The 18,167-nt window shown below is 32.7% G+C and overlaps 1 protein-coding gene across 2 annotated transcripts in view; it reads left to right on the top strand.

Annotated features, from left to right (window-relative positions):
• The window catches only part of Atg1 (serine/threonine-protein kinase unc-51-like protein Atg1), a 103,562-nt gene that overhangs the window by 35,094 nt on the left and 50,301 nt on the right, over positions 1-18,167 (top strand). For both annotated transcript variants that reach the window (XM_088234313.1, XM_088234311.1), the window contains exon 2: positions 6,239-6,415. In XM_088234313.1, the coding sequence (XP_088090439.1) occupies positions 6,239-6,415 (177 nt within the window). The remainder of the gene's footprint in view (positions 1-6,238; positions 6,416-18,167) is intronic.

Below are 18,167 nucleotides of genomic sequence, written 5' to 3'. Positions count from 1 at the left end.
AAAATCCCAGGGAAATAAAATATTTAATGTCATTTTATTTAATTAGCAAAGTGGCAACTTTAACGAGTCTTTTTTTTTTTAATCAAAAACTTTGTTCCAATAAAGGAAAAAAAATGTATGAAGCCTATGTAAAAAATAAAATATGTTATATGCAACTACTATGGGGAACAGGAAATCAAAATGACATAAACAGACTACAAAGGCAGCAAAATAAAATATTAAAGTTAGTAAATGACCTACCCTATCTAACAGCAACTGAAGAACTTTTTAAACAAACTAAACAATTAAATGTAACTGAACTCTTTAAACTAGAATCCTTAAAATTTATTCATAAATTAGCCACTGATGTAATTGTAGACGAAGAATTTAAACTTGAAAAAAACTGTAGTAAACATGAACGCAATACGAGAATATCAGAAAAATATCATATACAACTTTTTAAAACGAGAAAAGGACGATCAAAACTAATAAACCATGGACTGAAATTATACAATAAACTACCAGACAAAACTAAACAAAAGACTCAGACAACCTTTACTAAAGATGTTAAAAATATTATTATTAACAGTAGAATGTAAATTTTAAAAGTAAAAATATTTTGTTAAATGTATGTAACCCGTAAGGGTTTATTAATGAAAATTTTTAATAAAAAAAATAAAAAAATATTAAAACAGTGATTTTTTATCGTCTACCCCGAATTTGTACATCATTAGGTTATTATATTGATTTAATTATTAGAGAGGTAGTTAAATATGGTGGTGTAATACATAGCGTTCTGAATACTGATTATAAAATAGCTCTTGGCTTATACTAATTAAATGCAAATATCACTTTTAATTGCATTGTTCTGCTTCCATTTGCAATTCGTTATATTTATCAAAACAAGCTTCAGGTCATCGTATGATTATTTTATATCGTGAATCGTGACTCACATTTCATTTTAATCGTTTTCCTAAATGACCATAAATTATGGTAATGTTTTTAAATTTAAGCCTTTAAAAAAACTAAACCTCGCGTCAGCGACGATTCGGTATTAAATATGCTCGATGAAAAAATGTATTGGATTGTATCATAATTATTTCATAATTTTCCTTCAGGTCTCGGTGCTTTGCTTTGTAACAGGTATAATTTATTTGTTAATTGCAAAAGTACAGTATGTTCAAATGTTTAATAACCCAATGTTAATACGGCACAACCTGTCGGTGAACCGAGTAAACAAAAATAGTGTTTGTGTTAGTAGGCACACTGTAATGATTTAACTGAAAATATAATGTTCATTCCATGTCCGCTCCCTAGTTGGAGCATATGGTGTCCACGAAGATCCTCCAGGCATCTCTGTCGGCTGCCAGCTCCTTTGCATCCTCAAAGGGTCATTTAATAAGAGTAATGGAATTAATGAACTTTGAACTTAAAATATAAAACAAAATTTATTTTACATAAAACGGATATTTTCATATCATGATAAATAATATTTGATGTTTTGAAGATAATGTCGGTCAAATGTCCACCACAGAGTTGTTTAATCCGAGGTCCAATTTTCATTTGTTCTCTCATTTGATGAGCAAAGTAGGGTAAAAAAAATTACTACCCGTGCAACACTAATGAAATGTCCATTTCCTATCCTTCGACAATCTGACGAATGGAAAAATAATTCAATTTTTTAGTAATGTATTTGCTACTTACACATTCATTTGCTAATTACAATGAAATGTGATCTCATCCTGTTTCTTTAAGATCCTTGCAGTATTTCTACACATTAAAGGGACACAACACGGCATAGTTGAATTAATTAACGTATCCCAAACTCGGAGAGACTAATAGCCCTGTGTTGACTCGGGATGCAACATTACGGAAAGTAAAGGAATAAATCTTATTTTAAAATACATAAATAACAATAATAACATAATTATCGATTCCATATCATCATTATTTGAACAACGCGCAGCACTGAGTGCGCCGTAATATTATGATTAATAATAAATTAATTTATGCAATGTATCGCAGCAGTCTCCTGCAATGCTCCCCTAGACAAATCCCGTTTTGAGTATTTCTCACTAAATATATATATATTTTTAAAAATGAAATATTAGCGTTCTTATACTTTACCCAAATATTTCAAGTTCTCACCATTAGAAAATGGAAATCAAATTTGGGTAGAGTGGCGTTCGAACCTCGGACCTTAGATCCGTGAGTCAGCAACACTAACCACAGGACCACAACCCGATTCTAATTCTTGATTGAAGAAAAAATTCTGATACGTTTTGTAATACTACATCCAAAAAATATTTATTTTATTTTATCTCCTTAATTGGTTTGAATAATAAAAAAAGTATCCTACATTTATTTAACTCGATATTATGTATGTTATTTATGAATGTGTTTATATGTACGATGAATTAATAAAATACTACGTATATATTAATATAATATGTATTTGTCTTTCTTTAAATAAAAGCTTGTTTATCGCACAAATCAGCTGATTTATCGTTAGTACATTATTTATATACGAGTATACTGACATAATGCATTAAGTCAACAGTCTTTATATATTTCAAATATTTTTATTATAGGTGCAAGATGTTGATTAAAAATTTTATGCTATGCCTAAAATAAAGATTACTCTTTCAAAGCTTTAAAAAAAAATTGTCGGAGAAATAATGCTTTGAAAGATTAAAAAAGCTTTAAATGCGATTATCTCGGAACTTGTTTTAATGACTTAATGCATTCTGTCAGTAAAGTCTCGGTATTATGTTCGATTTGGAGTATTAGAAACTAAATTCCTTCGTCATAAGTTATAAGTCAACATGAAATACCTAACCTCGACACTATATACCCAGGCAACAACCAAAAATAAGAATTAAAAGTGGTCGTTATTTATACAGTTACATTGTTTATTTTCAATACTGGCTCTATGAGCTTCAAAAGTTTTTTTCGGCGAGGTTCGAAGCAGGTATCTCCAAATAGACAAAAATACTTACGGATTTTTTTGTAAATAGTCATGGTGATAATATTTTCTACCTGTTATTACAATTCCCCGACACCAGACTTATACCTGACTAACCAGACGCTCCGCCATTGTCGCTGTTATCTCTCCCAACAATAGGATCGGATAGAGGATAGCTCTCGCGAAGTTAGCATACTCCCAGCTGGTCCCATGTTGACACAAGACAAACTGGTTCTGGCCACGCATTTACAAGCGTAAAACTGAGGAATACATAACATAAGTAGACATAGCGATTATTACTTTAGCCCTCAAGGTCCGGTATTTGTAACTTTGGACCCTTTTATTATTAGAATCGGTCTGTTTCATATTTTTTACTGCGTTGAAATGCCGAACAAACTCAGCCGATCACTATAAATAATTATGTTAGTATCTCATCTACAGTTAAATCTCTTTCGGAACCAAAATTATAACGCCATGCTCTTGAAATGTCTGTGTAATGATAAATTGTTTTTTAAAATGCGGGTTTTTAATAGTACATTAAAACAGATTGTCTGACATATTAACTCTCTCTATTCTCTATAACTGTGACCAGTAAAACGTTTTCAGTAAATTATTTATTGTTTTTAGGTACACTAGAAGCTTTTTTCCGCTTTTTTTAAATTTCCGTATGTTTTATTTTTTTAATTGCTATCATAATATGGACACGTTTTAAATAATAGAAACTTTAAATACAACAAAAAAAAACTGAAAATTACAATTATCAGAATAATAACAAAGTTATGCTATAACATAAACGTTCATGTACATTTATTTTGGAGGATGGTACATAATCTAAAAATTGAATGTGAGGGTTGATGTTGTTTATTGGCACAAATCTTGGGAGCAATGTGGAGAGTACCACTCGTATCTCTTTTTCGACTACTAACCTGGCTCGATATTTGGTTTTCATTGCAGCCAGAGCCGAAGAGCCCGTTTTCGCATAAATAAGACTTTACAAACGGTAGAAGTACCCGCATTTCTTTGCAATACAAAGATTCATACTCTTCGCTAAAATTCATCCAAAATTATATAATTAAACCTATTCCATTTTTATGTTTGGCGCCTCCCCTGGCATATTCAACCAGAATTGAAGTTTTCTAATATTTCGTATTATTGATAAATCGTACGTCACAAGAGTACCATAATAACGTACACCTGTAGATCAGGCTTCCACTCAGATTTTTCAGATCCAATAAATTTATTTTCTTTTTTTTGTTTTTTTTTTATTAGGTTTGCACCTAAATCAACACAAAATATGCGTCCTATGAAGGGTTCGCGCGTAAGGGTAAGCGCGTACATCTAATGCACTCCGTTTTAAATATGTAGATTAAAAAACATTTTAAAGTAAACATAACTCATATTCAATATGGCTTGGCTGTTAAAAGACTTATGCGCAGATAAATAAAATCAGTACTTTTTTATTACAGTTATGGGTTTTCTCAAATATCATTAGAATACTTTTTATTTTTAAATGAGACTGAATATTTTAACTAAGAAAGTATCGACCTGTCATTTATTTTTAAAACTATTTTTACCAATTACAGTAAAGTTCTACCAAGAAATGTCGCTAACTTATTTGAATGTTTTTAGAGAGTTTGTCGTTTATTGTACATTTTTTAACAATACTATTAATCTGCCTTAAAAACTGGGACCCTTCTTGCTGCGCGACGGTTCCTAAGTAATTAAAAAATGTTTGATTCAATCTTATCACAGAGCATAAGAGTTATCTACTCGAACCTTGGACAAGTTTTTTTAGATTCGACGGTTACTCTCGACTCAAAATACTGAAATCAAGTGGAGATAATTCCGCTTCATGTTGTAGTGGTTGGCGCGTTCGCCTATCAGGGCCAGCGTAAAATATTTGTTTCAACGTTTGTTCTACCTTGCAATATCTAATTGATCCTGGAATGGCACATAAAACATAAAGCGTAAGACTGATCATTTGCGGTAGCAGGCCCTACGGCATGGATTGCTCACCCAGCGAAACTGTGAGAGTGAAGTGATGTTTCGAAAGAAACATAAAACCCACTTGTTCTCTAAATCGTTTGAATAAATCCTTAGCATGTAGTTACAAAGTACATTGTTTTCCTAAATTAAAAAGGCTAAAATTAAATTAATATTTTTATATAATTACTTTGTAAAGCGCCTTTGAGGTATTATAATACGAAAATTGCGCTATATAAGATATCCATAATAATAATAATATCTTCCACGTGAATAAAACGATCAAGATACGCTGTAATTATAGTACCAATGCGGTACCCTATGCAGGAAAATTATGATTATTTTACGTTCACGTAAAAATATATAAAATAAAAATTTAAATCGGTGTTTTTACACTAGAATATTTCATAGTCTCAGGACTGGTACCTGAAGCGTAAGACTGATCATCTTACCTCCATGTAACAAAAATGATCAAGATACGCTGCGATTGGTGTACCAATGCAATGCCCTATGCACCATTAGGTGCGGAAAGGGAATGATGATGGTGATAAAATATCCCACTAATTAAACAAACTATTAAGCGTGTTGTCCAAATGTTTATTGGAATTTATGTTTATGCAATATGTTTTATTTGTAGTATTCTTTAATAATATGCATGCTTTCACTTTCTATTTTGTTGTATCCCAACTCAACACAGGGCTCTTGGCCTCATAGAGTTAAGGAAACATATTTTTTTGGAATTTTTATTTTTTGAATAAAATCGAAGTATTAGCGTTCTTATAATCCACCCAAATATTTCAATTTTGGTGGCTATTTTCAAAGATTTGTAAATAACTCACTATTAGAAAATGGAAATCAAGTTGGGGTAGAGTGGGGTTCGAACCTCGGACCTCTGATCCGTGAGTCCGCAACACTAGCCACGGGACCATAACCCAATTCAAAATATCTATCGTAATATGTATCTTTATATGAATAAATAAATGAATTCTTGGTTAAAACTTAAGAGCAATAATTCTCTAAAGAAGCCCAGCTCTATTGCATAGAATAAAACCGTTCCAAATTTTTTGTTTGGTTTTAGTCTGAGTTTTTAGTTTAACAACATATACGGTTTCGGTTGGCGCTTGCAATTCTCAACGCAAGTACCTACGACCCGTTGTATTGCTGTAATCTGTGGCTAGCTCTGTGGTCAATTATCATAGAATGGTTTTTCTCTATATGGGCGACTCTATCGGGTTATTACTCTAAGGTTAAAGCGTGTTTCTCTAGATCTTCCGTTCGTCAAACATTTCATTTGTATTTTGTTTGTTCCAGAATCCATCTGTGATTGTGGCCATCAAAAGCGTGACCAAAAAGTCTCTGGCCAAGTCCCAGAACCTCCTGGGGAAGGAGATCAAGATCCTTAAGGAGCTCACGGAGCTTCACCACGACAATGTAGTCGCACTCCTGGACTGCAAGGAGAGCACTCTCTATGTCTACCTGGTCATGGAGGTAAGGCACTTCAACATTACCTACTTCGTTTCACATGGTTGGCTTTGGGGATGAAATATGAGTATTTGTAGAGTTTATAATGAAGAAGTTCAGCCCTATGGGAAATCGGATATAAAAATGTTTTCTTATACGCGGTAAAAATTAGAGCATAAAATTGGACGGCAAAGTTTCTTGAAAATATAATATTTTAATAACATCGAACTTCTTTGAACGACGTCAGTCGACGAGTTCATATGAATCAACCAATGATTCTAGTATAGAAATATAAATAATTCATTTCTAATTGATTATTTTTGGCATTCCACCTAACCGCCTACTAATTATTAAATAACGTTGCTCGTTGTTGATAATGTATTTATTTTTTTGTTGCTCTTTTTTTAACTTGAAATAAGAAATAACTATCCTGTTTTCCTTCTCGTCTCGCCGGCTATCTCTATGGAAAAAAATATGTCAATCATTCGCTTGGTTGAGACGTGAAGGAAACACAAACAAACAAACTTTCGCGTTTATAATATTAGTATGGGTTATCAAATTAATTTGCTATTATGAGTGCAATATTATTTTGTGTGTGGTTGTAGTCAAATAATTTGTCGTTATAAACATGTAGATGGAATGATCTGTGCTTCCAGAAACCACATTATATAGTATACTCGAATACTATAAATATTGTAGTGTTCCAAAATAACTTCACGTAGTCTCTCAACGAAGTATTTCGTTCAATAATCTTAATGATATTCCATCATTATCATATTATTATAATATAATTAGCGCCTTACGCATACGCAAGGTTTGTTCTTTTCTTTTACATTATAAAAATCAACGTCTATACGGGAATCAAAGAAATATGGACGTTCTAACACAGGCAAATTTTGGACAGTGTGGAATGTGGCCATTTAAAACAGACAGGAAATTAAAATTAAATTTTATTTTATAAAATAATTCAACAAAGACTACACACCAGAAAACATACCGTTTAAAGTTATTCATCGATACAATTTCACATGCATAGATATATATCTTCAATTATAGAATTACACAAATTTGTTTATGATGATATTCCAAATCTAGAAATAATTCATGTTCAAATATTGAATTTAAGTAGGTACCTAAGTACTTGTTTACGATTGAATTCCAAAACATAAAATAATTCATTTTCAAATATAGAATTCTTTTTGTAGAAATGGCAAACTCTGCTCTTCTTACCAACAAAAGTGCACTTTTATTTAGGAATGCGATTTTCAAAAATGAAATATCGGTTAATATTAATTTATTATTACTAAAAATCCAGTGAAAAGAAATAAATGGGTTTAAATTATGAGGAATTCGAGGAAATAATATTGGGATCCATAAAAAAACTAATGTAAAAATTCAAAAACAAACATTCTTTTTACACAAAAAAATTAGATCCTTCCCGTTTTTTTATATATGCATTCTCGGCAAATGCAGCCCTGGTGAACGATGAAAAAAACTTTTACGCTGCTACTTTTTTGTTAAAGATTTTAAGGGCTATAAATATGCTCATGGCAAAGCTCTAAATTTCGCTGAAAACCTCACGTAAATCGATCCAGTATTTATTCAGTCGATCGAGTACACATATACGAACATTGCCTTTTATATATATATATTTCAATGTGGTCAATACGCAAACATAATGAATACTATCGTGCGCATAATATTGCACGTTACATAGACATTAATGGTTAATGCACGCGTAGCGTATGTTGAAGTCCTCTAGCTGCAGCGACCTTCTGTTACTTAATCCGTTTAAGCTGTTTATTGATTTATCTAACCTACATGGAGGTAAAACTTCTTTGAAATAGAATTACGCGGTTATTTATATAATATATATAACGCTGATAAGTGAGCACGTTGAATCAGGGGTTCAAGTCATTTTTAAAATACTTCATGTGCAAACAAATCAAAGAAACAGGCGCATGGGCATGAAAGAATAGGCATTTCTGTGAGTTTTTACTAAAGCTCTTGCATTTATTTTTTCATATTTAATTCGTATCGTATTTAAAAAATTTCAAATTTGAAATTATACTCACTGTTTGGATATTTACCCAACTATCCGTATAGAATGAACAGTTCAATCGTCAGTAATTTTGTTTCTGTTGGATTGATGCGAAGTGATCTTTCTAATATCTGACCCTTAAGAAGTGAAAATGGTCTGATATCTAGGCATTTACAGGGCTTATGATCTTTCATTGACAAGTTTAAGTAGTATCGTTTTACACGATTTAATAAGTAGGTATTCACAAAATATTACATCAATAGTGGTTTTTATAAACATTTCTGTCGTTGACGTCTTTCGAACAAACAAACCATCCCGCCGTTTTCCCGTAGGGGTAGACAGAGAGGATAGAGCGCCATATCACTCTGTCTTTGCATACAGACCTCGCTTCCTCTACATTCATACATATTATCATGCACGCACTCCGATTATTCCTACTCTTGACATGTCCATCTTGTATGTGATGGACCTGATCGTGCCACGTCTTTTTCGGTCTTCCTCGTTTTCTGCATCCATCAACATTCGCATCGTAGATCCTTTTAGCCGTTCTTTCGCTGTCCATTCGCTCTACATGTCCAAACCAACGCAGCACTCCTTTCTTGATTCTGTCGATAATCCATGTCTCAGCCTTACTCGACATTTGTGCACCTATCATACATCCGCCTGAGGGATCGCATCTCGACAGCATTTAACCTGCTTTCATCATTATTTTCCAATTCCATACTTCGCTCCCATACATTAGAGTTGGCACTGGAACTAAATAAATATTTCTTGTGTATTTATCAGTTTTCTCAAGGGCATAACTCGATAAATTAAAAAGTTTCTTCGTTGCTCATATTCAAGCCCTTATCTTGTCGAAAACTAAAGAAAATAGGCGAAAAATGACAAAAAACTCGTACTCCGGCAGTTCGTTGCGTACTAAATAAATACTAAATACCGGCCGTCTGGCCCAGCGTGTGGATGCTTGACAATTCGTTCACCCAACGACCTTTGATCTGTGTTGGAAAACCGACAGTATTCAGGTCGGACCGGAGCACATGCACCAGCTATGCCAGCCACAATGTCCCCCCTCTACACGTTTGCCAATGCCTATTTGCCAGCGTACTGGTGAACGTATTGGCCAACGTGTGGAGCTGTTTAGTGAAACACATTTCTGATAGCTCTATTCTGAATCACCTCAGATTTTTTTTTGCTTTGTTGCAAATCCCCAAATACAGCAAATATAGGATAAGTGCCAAAATAAAGTAATGAATAAACAATTAAAAGTCTTAGGTACATAGTTTATAGCTTCTGGGCTTTACTTACTAGATTTCCTTACACCAGGTTTACATGAAATAACTATAACTGGTTAAACTATTTATTACCGATATAAAAAAAAGCTTACTAATAAAAATATTTATTACCTAGAATAACAATTTACAGATTTAAAAAAAAAAATGGGAGTTGCTTTATTATTTACCTTGCCTATAATATACAAGTTTATATTTCAAAAGTGAATTTTTCTGCAATTTAATTTCTTTGAATTTTCTAAACTGTTGGGATCAGGAGGAATATACTAATGTGGGCCAATCAGAAACTTCTCAGCATTTGCTCATGTGGAGAGGAAACCACTTAAAACTCTTCAGGAGAAGCCAATTTTCAAGCCAATAATTCACAGGTTATTTCATGCTTCATTTTTTTTAAACAGTCAACACTGATATGTGCGCGTGCGCAGTAACTTTTAAAATAACAACGAACAAACGTCGAAGTCAAATCGAGACTACTGTCAGTGTAATGTAGAACATGGAGAAAACCGTTAAAAAAAGAAATCAAAATTGTAAAGAAGAGAAGTTAAAAACGAGTTCTATAGTTTATTTGTGTTTCTTTTTTTATCACAATTAATTAAAACACACACAAACATATAACATTTCAGATATTATTTAAACAAATTATTAAAAATCACTTGAATCGCATTGAGAAGGTCGCAGGACTTCGAAATTGTTTAAAATTGAGAAAAAAAACTGTTAAACTAACCATTTTGATTACCGAAAAAGATGACTTTTTTACAGATCGTATGCTTATTCCAGCGCTATACCACATAATGTGCAGGTATAAGTTTCTATGGTCGCTATCGCAGATTTAAACTGAGTTTAACTCTACAGGTTTATAAGTCATACTTTTTGCCATACCATCATTATTCTACCACTATTTTCAAGCTGAACTTTATACCCGATTTATAAGTAAGGCCCTCTATATATTGTTCCGATGTAACCTATAACTTCTTTGATATCTCTCTGATGCAGTTCTAAGTCACGACTTCCGCGTTAACTTGTGTTTTCGCAATAACCTCAATGTATCTTTCCTGCAAACAGTATCTGTATTGTCGTAACCTTTTTGCTGCATACAATTTGCAATTTATTATTGCATTTTGCTTCAGTTTCCTGTATGCTCGTTATCCAATATAAAACGATTAATATGTATTTTTACGACAATAAAACAGACACGACTAAAGTATTAATACACCGCTTCTGGCTCAGTATGACGTATGATAATGTGCATCGTTTAAGAGGAAACATTTTCCCGTATATTCTCCCTGGATTATGGCACTAGAGCAGTGATCTATATTTACCATTGGCGTGTCTCTAGCGTTTTGCTTGTTTAATAAATTGTTTCTTATGGGAGCTAGGACCATCCAAAAACTCAAAAAAGCGCTTAGATCCATCTATCGTCTTCGGACGTACGGCTTACAAATATGAAAAATAATTTTGAAAAAAAGAAAAAGTACCTACACAGAAAATTTTATTCAGTTTTGGGGTGTGGAAAACGGGATAGCGAAACGTCGATTTTAGTTTGGCCAAATCAGTCCGATGTGCGTCTTTTTCGCACAGTATCGGGGAGGCATTTGCGAGAAAGTGACAGAAAAACAATTCCCAAATACATATTCATCAAAATTTCTGGACGCCGGCACCGCCTATCCTCTCAACATATAATTATTTATTTTTATCTATTGATATATTTAACATGTCCATAAATTTATTTAAAATAAATTACGACTTACTCTGGCTGCGATACACTCCCACTTGCTTTTTATTGATGCACACGCTTAAACACAGTACGTTATAAATTTATTTTAATTATAAACTTATTTTTACCTAGCTCTTACCCGTAGTTTCGCTCACGTAGTTTTAGAGAGAAATTATTTAAGTAATTAATTGTGTGGTTCATCAATAAGAGTTTTATATTTTATGATATATTTTATATGGATTGAAAGTAGCTTGGTCTTCCAACTATTGATTTGAATGAAATACGGCGACTTGGCATCGTTACTCTGTTCACAAATCCAAAATCCTACTACAAAACCAAAAAGAAAAGCAAACCAAACTAACCATAGATAAAAGCAAGTAAATCATAGAAATTCAAAGAATGAGTTTTAAATGGATTATTTTTGACATCCCACCTTACCGCCACTCGTTTAAAAATACTGTCGCTCATTGTTGACATATGTATTTTATATATTTTTCATTTATTTTTTTAAAAATCTGCATGAAAAATGAGTATCCTGTTTCACTTCTCACCTCTCCGGCTATCCTTATGCAAAAAATCTCAATCGGTCGCTCTGTTGAACTTGAAACACAAACATTTCGCATTTATAATATCTGTATAGAAGTATGAATGGATGGATTATGCAATTAATAACCACAAAGTTAGTGCTTAAAATATAAATTTTGGCTTATCTACCTATTGTGTAGAACTAATCACCTACGATTATAAAATGATTTAAGTAATAACTTTAATAATTATGATCATCAATTTTATAAAACCTTTGATTTCAATTGCCTCCTTTCAATTTTGACCATGGTCTAGTTTCGCTTTGCAACTCAACAAATCAAGTGATCGCAATCATTTAAAGGCGTCCTTATATAATATGATGTAAGATTATTATTTCATTGTTCTTAATACTACTACATGGTCCATTCTGTTTCCTATTTCCTCGCATTATTGTTCCTATGCAGATTATTTAATAAGTTAGTAAACAAATAAAAGTTATCTCTGCTGTGTAGTTATTTATTTATAATATTATCTCGAGTTTTATATCCCTTGTTACTATGGGCTGGTTATGTGTGCATACGCATACTGGAGATAATATTCCAAAATAATAATAGATTAAAATGTACTTCTGGGTACCAAATATTCTATTCTATATTGTAAAAACGCCTTCACTTATGCGTTAACCCTTCATAGGAGACATATTTTATGTTGATTTGTTGACAAGAGCCAACCTAAGACGAACCGAAACGTTTTCAGCCGAAATCGATTTCCGGCCTCAACTTATTTAAATAAGTCACAAGTCACTTCAAGGCGCTCAAAATTAGGCGCTTTTATTGTTAAGCCTTACGAGTTTTAGTAAAATAAAAAGTAGTGCAACAAGATCTATTGGGTCGTTGTTATGTTATACATATAATATAGGTATATGTAACACTTCTTCAATGTGTAAAATTCAATATTCCGACTCGTAGATTGAGAAACAATGAAGTTCTGTTCATCGATCAGCATAGAACAAACTATGGCCTAAATTCTCCAATGACCCGCCTTTGTCGTATTGTTAACTCAAGACAGGATCTGGACTTTTTTGGTTTAAGTTTACAACGATTTAAACGAGCACTAAATAAATAGTACAGATCTTGTCTCGATGTCCCTTATGTTTGTCAATGCTTCTTTCTTTTTTCTTTAAATGTTTTAAACTATTCTTTTATTGTAATATTTAAACCTTATAAATTGTATACATGGACAATGTCCGTTAATAAATAAATAAATGTGCACAGGAACTTTAACTTAGAAATTACAAAAATATAAATACGAAAGATCTTAGAACCCACTACAACTTAGTCACTAGCCATAAGATGCACCCGAGTACAGCTGAACGTAATCCGACACATCCTGACCGCAGGTTTCGGTTGAACCGAAATTTCTGCCATTTTTCGGCCGAAACCGCTCCCGAAACTCGTTTTGTTGTCCGAATCCGAAACTTCGGTCGGACACTTAAAATATGTTATTTTTAACATAAACCTATTGCATTCAAAAAGGCTGAGTAGAAGACTGATCTACCAGTATACGGTATTACGATACTCTTGCGAGATAAGACATATTATTAATACGAAATATTAGAAAATAAATACCTCAATTCTAGGCCCTTATTACAGTGGGAAGTTGACATTTATCTTCAATTTTATCTACAAAGTAAAATTAAGTTTTCTACATGAAAAATAGAATATGTACACAATTACCTAAAAATGTCCAATTACAAGTTACCGACAAAGATACTTCAAAATTTCATACAAATATACACATTTTCGTACCTAAATATCGATTTTTATTTAATACCGTCTCGACATGCACCAATGAAAAAAGCGTTTTGAATTCATTTAAAATGTAAATTTGTAAAAACGCGACTAGTTTCGGGTAATCAGTATTACCCATCCTCAGGTGTAAATATAAACTGAGAAAAAAGAAGCGTTTGTGATCGCGACCCCGGTGGTATATTTATGTACCACTTTGTTTCAGGTAGGTAGGATTACATGTTCTCGTATGTGGTGCGTTAGGGAGCCATCTAGCGCGTATCGCTAATATGGTAATCTCGCCTTTATCACATTAAAATTTATCTACAATATACCTACATCTTATATTTATCTTAATATCAGATAGTGATTTTCATGTCTCAACTCATTAAATTCTCAATATAAATAACTATTTTAATTATTCTGAAAAATGTAATATTGCTGTGGTAATCTTGATCATGCTATCAAAAATAATATAAAAAAAATACTTTGATAAATACTGGATGATGCTATATTAATTGAACATGCTACAGTGATTGGACATTTTTAATCTGATGGCCAAAAATAAATAAATGTAATGCGTTAATTTGAAGAAAAAACGCACAAAAGTGTGTTTATTTGGTGGAGACAAGTTCTTCCGTTTACTTATTTTTGACCATTAGATTAAGTTTGTCAAATTACTACAGCATGTTTAATTATTATAGCACCCACCCTATACAAGGAAATTTTCGTCAAGATTCGTTAAATCCAGCGTATTGTATCTGATATATATGTAATGGATTTAGCACTTACATAGGCACATGTTGCGTTTTATCTGCTGGTGGTAGATAATGACGTACCACTCAGGATGTAAAGTAGGTACCTAGTTCCCAGATGCATATTGCATTTACCCATCTGCCAAAAATAATGCGTCTCCCTAGGGGGTGACACTTGTCTAAGATTATCTGTAATACCAAAAATAGTGTATTTTTAATCATGTCATCATATCTACAGCTGCTATTCAAAATAGCTATGAATGGAATCCATTAGTAAAGTACCACATGCATCGCCAAACGGGGGCATTTAGACAGAAATAATCATGATTTACTTATCCCTTCCACAAGGACTCGAAATTATATTATATAAGAGTAAGTAAAAATTCTTGATGGAAGTTCATTGTAATTTATTATATAAATAAAAGACGAGTAAAACTTTAATCCACAAATTTGGAATATCCAGCTACCGGTTTCATCGCTTTCGCGACATCTAATAAGTACGAGTAATTAACATATTACAACAGAGATTAAGAACATTTTAGAGAAGGTAATATAGAAGTCTAGACATCTGCAGGGCTTATGACCTGTCATTGGCTGATTTAAGTGGCCACTTTACACACTGTAACATTCACCATTCTGCCCATATTTGAACATTTATATCCATTCCATTCTTTCATCTGTTGATGTTTGTGAAGTTAAAGAGTTGAAACCTTTATTTACGCGGGAAGAGATTCGTGTAATTTAATTATTTCACCTACATACTAGGCAACGCCTGAAAATTTTATTTTTTCAATATCTATACTTCTTCATGGACCAGGTGGATTTATCAACAATATTTTGAGTTTGTCCAAATTCTATTATATGAGTAATATGAGTAATACAATAATGAAACTTGTGCTGTAGTTGCTTTCAGGAATCTTTTTTATTGTATTATTTGGGGAAAATGAGAAATCTCCTTTCTACTAATGGCGCAATTTTTAATACTACTTATTTCAAATGCCGGACTTGCTCTTTCAATTTAGTTCGCTCGGTCTGCAACATATCTAAGCATCGGCCCAATCTCTGTTTTACATCTGAACCTACAAGTTGGGTTCAACTGGGTGACCTTCTGGCCTGACCGCGGATAATGCCTACACCAGTCCACGGTTCATCCCGTTAGGTGCAGAGCTCACTGTCGGAGTACCTACCAGTGCTGTATAACTTATGCTCTCTCGCCCGGTTCCATTCCGATGTGGGTCAGTTGTCAGTTCAGACGATCACCGCTTCAGTACCTCGGCTTTCAAAAGAGTGAATTATTTACATGTTCGGTTAGACGCACATTCAATAAAAGCTGTCGTGCTACTAAATTGGAACTTGTTTTGTTAGCGAAATGCATTGGGACACTGACGTATTATAATATATAGACGCGTTACTCCTATACTAGCTATGTCTCAGATACCTACCTATTGCAAATATTTCGTTGCCCGCAACAATTAAAAAAAAAAAAAAGACATAGCAAATCACGATACACGGCGTGCAATCGTCATGTAAGAAATAGAAAAACATATATCCTTAGTTCATATTTCTGTGTTCTTTCTTTCTCGTTCGTTCTTTGTAAAAAATTTAACTAACCCGCTTTTATCCGCGACTTTGCTCGCATGGTATAAAGGGAGAAATTAGTTCACTTACTAGTTTGTGGTTTAGCAATCAGAATTTTCCCAATAAAATTATGGATTTTTTAAAGATAAAATGTAGCCTGTATCGATTGCCGGCCCTCCAACTATCGCTATGCATAAAAAAATAGCCACAATCCGTTAGTTTATGGCGACGTAGCATAGTTATTCTTTTTTAAATATTAATTCATTTTTCCACTAAGAGTTTTGAGTGATATCTTTTCAGGGTTAAAAATAGTATCTTGGAACACTTTTCAGCTCTCCGGCTATCATTATGCAAAACATCACGTTGATCGGTTGCTCCGTTGCGACGTGAAGGAAATACAAACAAACTTTCAAACACACTTCGCGTTTACTTTTTAATACATTTCATTGTACCTACGAATGAAACTAAAGATAATATTAAAAGATAATGTCTGTTCTACTCTTTACAACTGTAAATGTGTGTTGTTTGTTTTGTTACTATCGTTTTAAGAAATTGTTTTTGTATATTTGGATACGTTTATTTATGTAAATTGTTTGTGTACATATTTTTTTAATTAAAAAAAAACAGAGGCATTGAGGGGATCCTGAGGGGTGGAGACGACGTGTTGGCCTCGGTCCATACGGCCTCCTCCCCCCTCCTTAATCTGCATAGAGTTTGTATTCCTTAAGAATATTTATAATAACTTTCCTCTATGCGCAGCTGACAGAGAGTCCCCCAGGACTCTATAACAGCTGCAAGTGGATGGTGGGCTTAAGGATCTCCCCTCAATTTAAAGAATAAGCATCATTTATGATCGTGGTTACTGTCCGTTAGAGAATTACCTACAAATTTTAATGCCATTTTTTTCGCGCTTGTAACGTGTCTATTTAATTTTACGTCATTGCATTTGATAATGGTGCTTTCAAATTAACATATGTATTTTTAAAAATGCATATGTTAATTATTAAAACAATACTTAATCAATAGTTAATCGTCTTCGCGGCGTACCGTCGCCATTTACAAGAGACATTACAGCATTACTAGCATCGTTGTATTTTTTTGTTGATTAATAATAAATTATTTTGTTTGAATAATACATTAAAAAAGATACTGTGCATTGTATAAACTTACAGTATAGATATTTTTATTTTATCTTACAGCTTATTCTTTTACTTAAGTGGGTCACGATAATTCATTATAATGTGTGTTTTTCTTTCCAAATTAATTAATCATTTCAATAAAATAAGAAATTTGGACTTGTAATCATGTATTTTGACGCGCAGTATTCGTTTCTAGTATGCAGCGATTGGTTATATGATCGATTGTATGATATCAAATGTAATAGAAAATAGTACATATTACATTTATGTACTCGCGTATCCAGCATTGTACGTGTGTTTTATCTACCAGATAACATTTATTTAGTAAAGCTATAAATTCGAATTACAATTTCAGCTTATTTTGCTCTAGTTGCCGTAATTTTTGTAGATATTTTTAGTCCATCGCTATCACACTTATCTGGGTCGCATTGATAAAGGTGCATATTAGATGTTAGTAACATTGAGACGTGGAATACGTAATAAATATGTATCGTGATTCGTTGGAAATTGCATCTACGTGATCGCCGCGCAATCGGGATTTACAGAAAGTTTGTCAATAAATTAATAGATAAATTACTGTTTACTTAGTGAGCACTCTAGCAAATATCGTAGTTTTCTGATCGGATTTCTCTCGTAATTTCTCTTATTATAAACTATTTTGCATTTCACAATCATTCGATGATAACAATCTGTGAATCCGGGTCTGTTTTGTATGACATCGCATACAAAATGTAAATTTAGTCGATTGTGTTTCTTAATTATTTTTCTATTTATGTATACATCAACGGTTTAAAGAACCTTTTACAAAAAATAAAAATTTACAGAAATAATCACAGCAGTGCACAATAAACATGTATTACTAATTATAGAATAATTAAAACCAAAAAATTTAGTGAAGATATAATACGAAAAACAAAAAGTAAAAAAGAAACATAACATCTCTAAATAAAA

Source organism: Micrasema longulum, unplaced genomic scaffold (genome assembly GCF_059751315.1).
Source record: "Micrasema longulum isolate JH-2025_06_02 unplaced genomic scaffold, ASM5975131v1 h1tg001225l, whole genome shotgun sequence".
Classification (NCBI taxonomy): domain Eukaryota; kingdom Metazoa; phylum Arthropoda; class Insecta; order Trichoptera; family Brachycentridae; genus Micrasema; species Micrasema longulum.
Note: the sequence above shows the minus strand (reverse complement) of the source record. Positions and strands in the feature narration are given on the sequence as shown.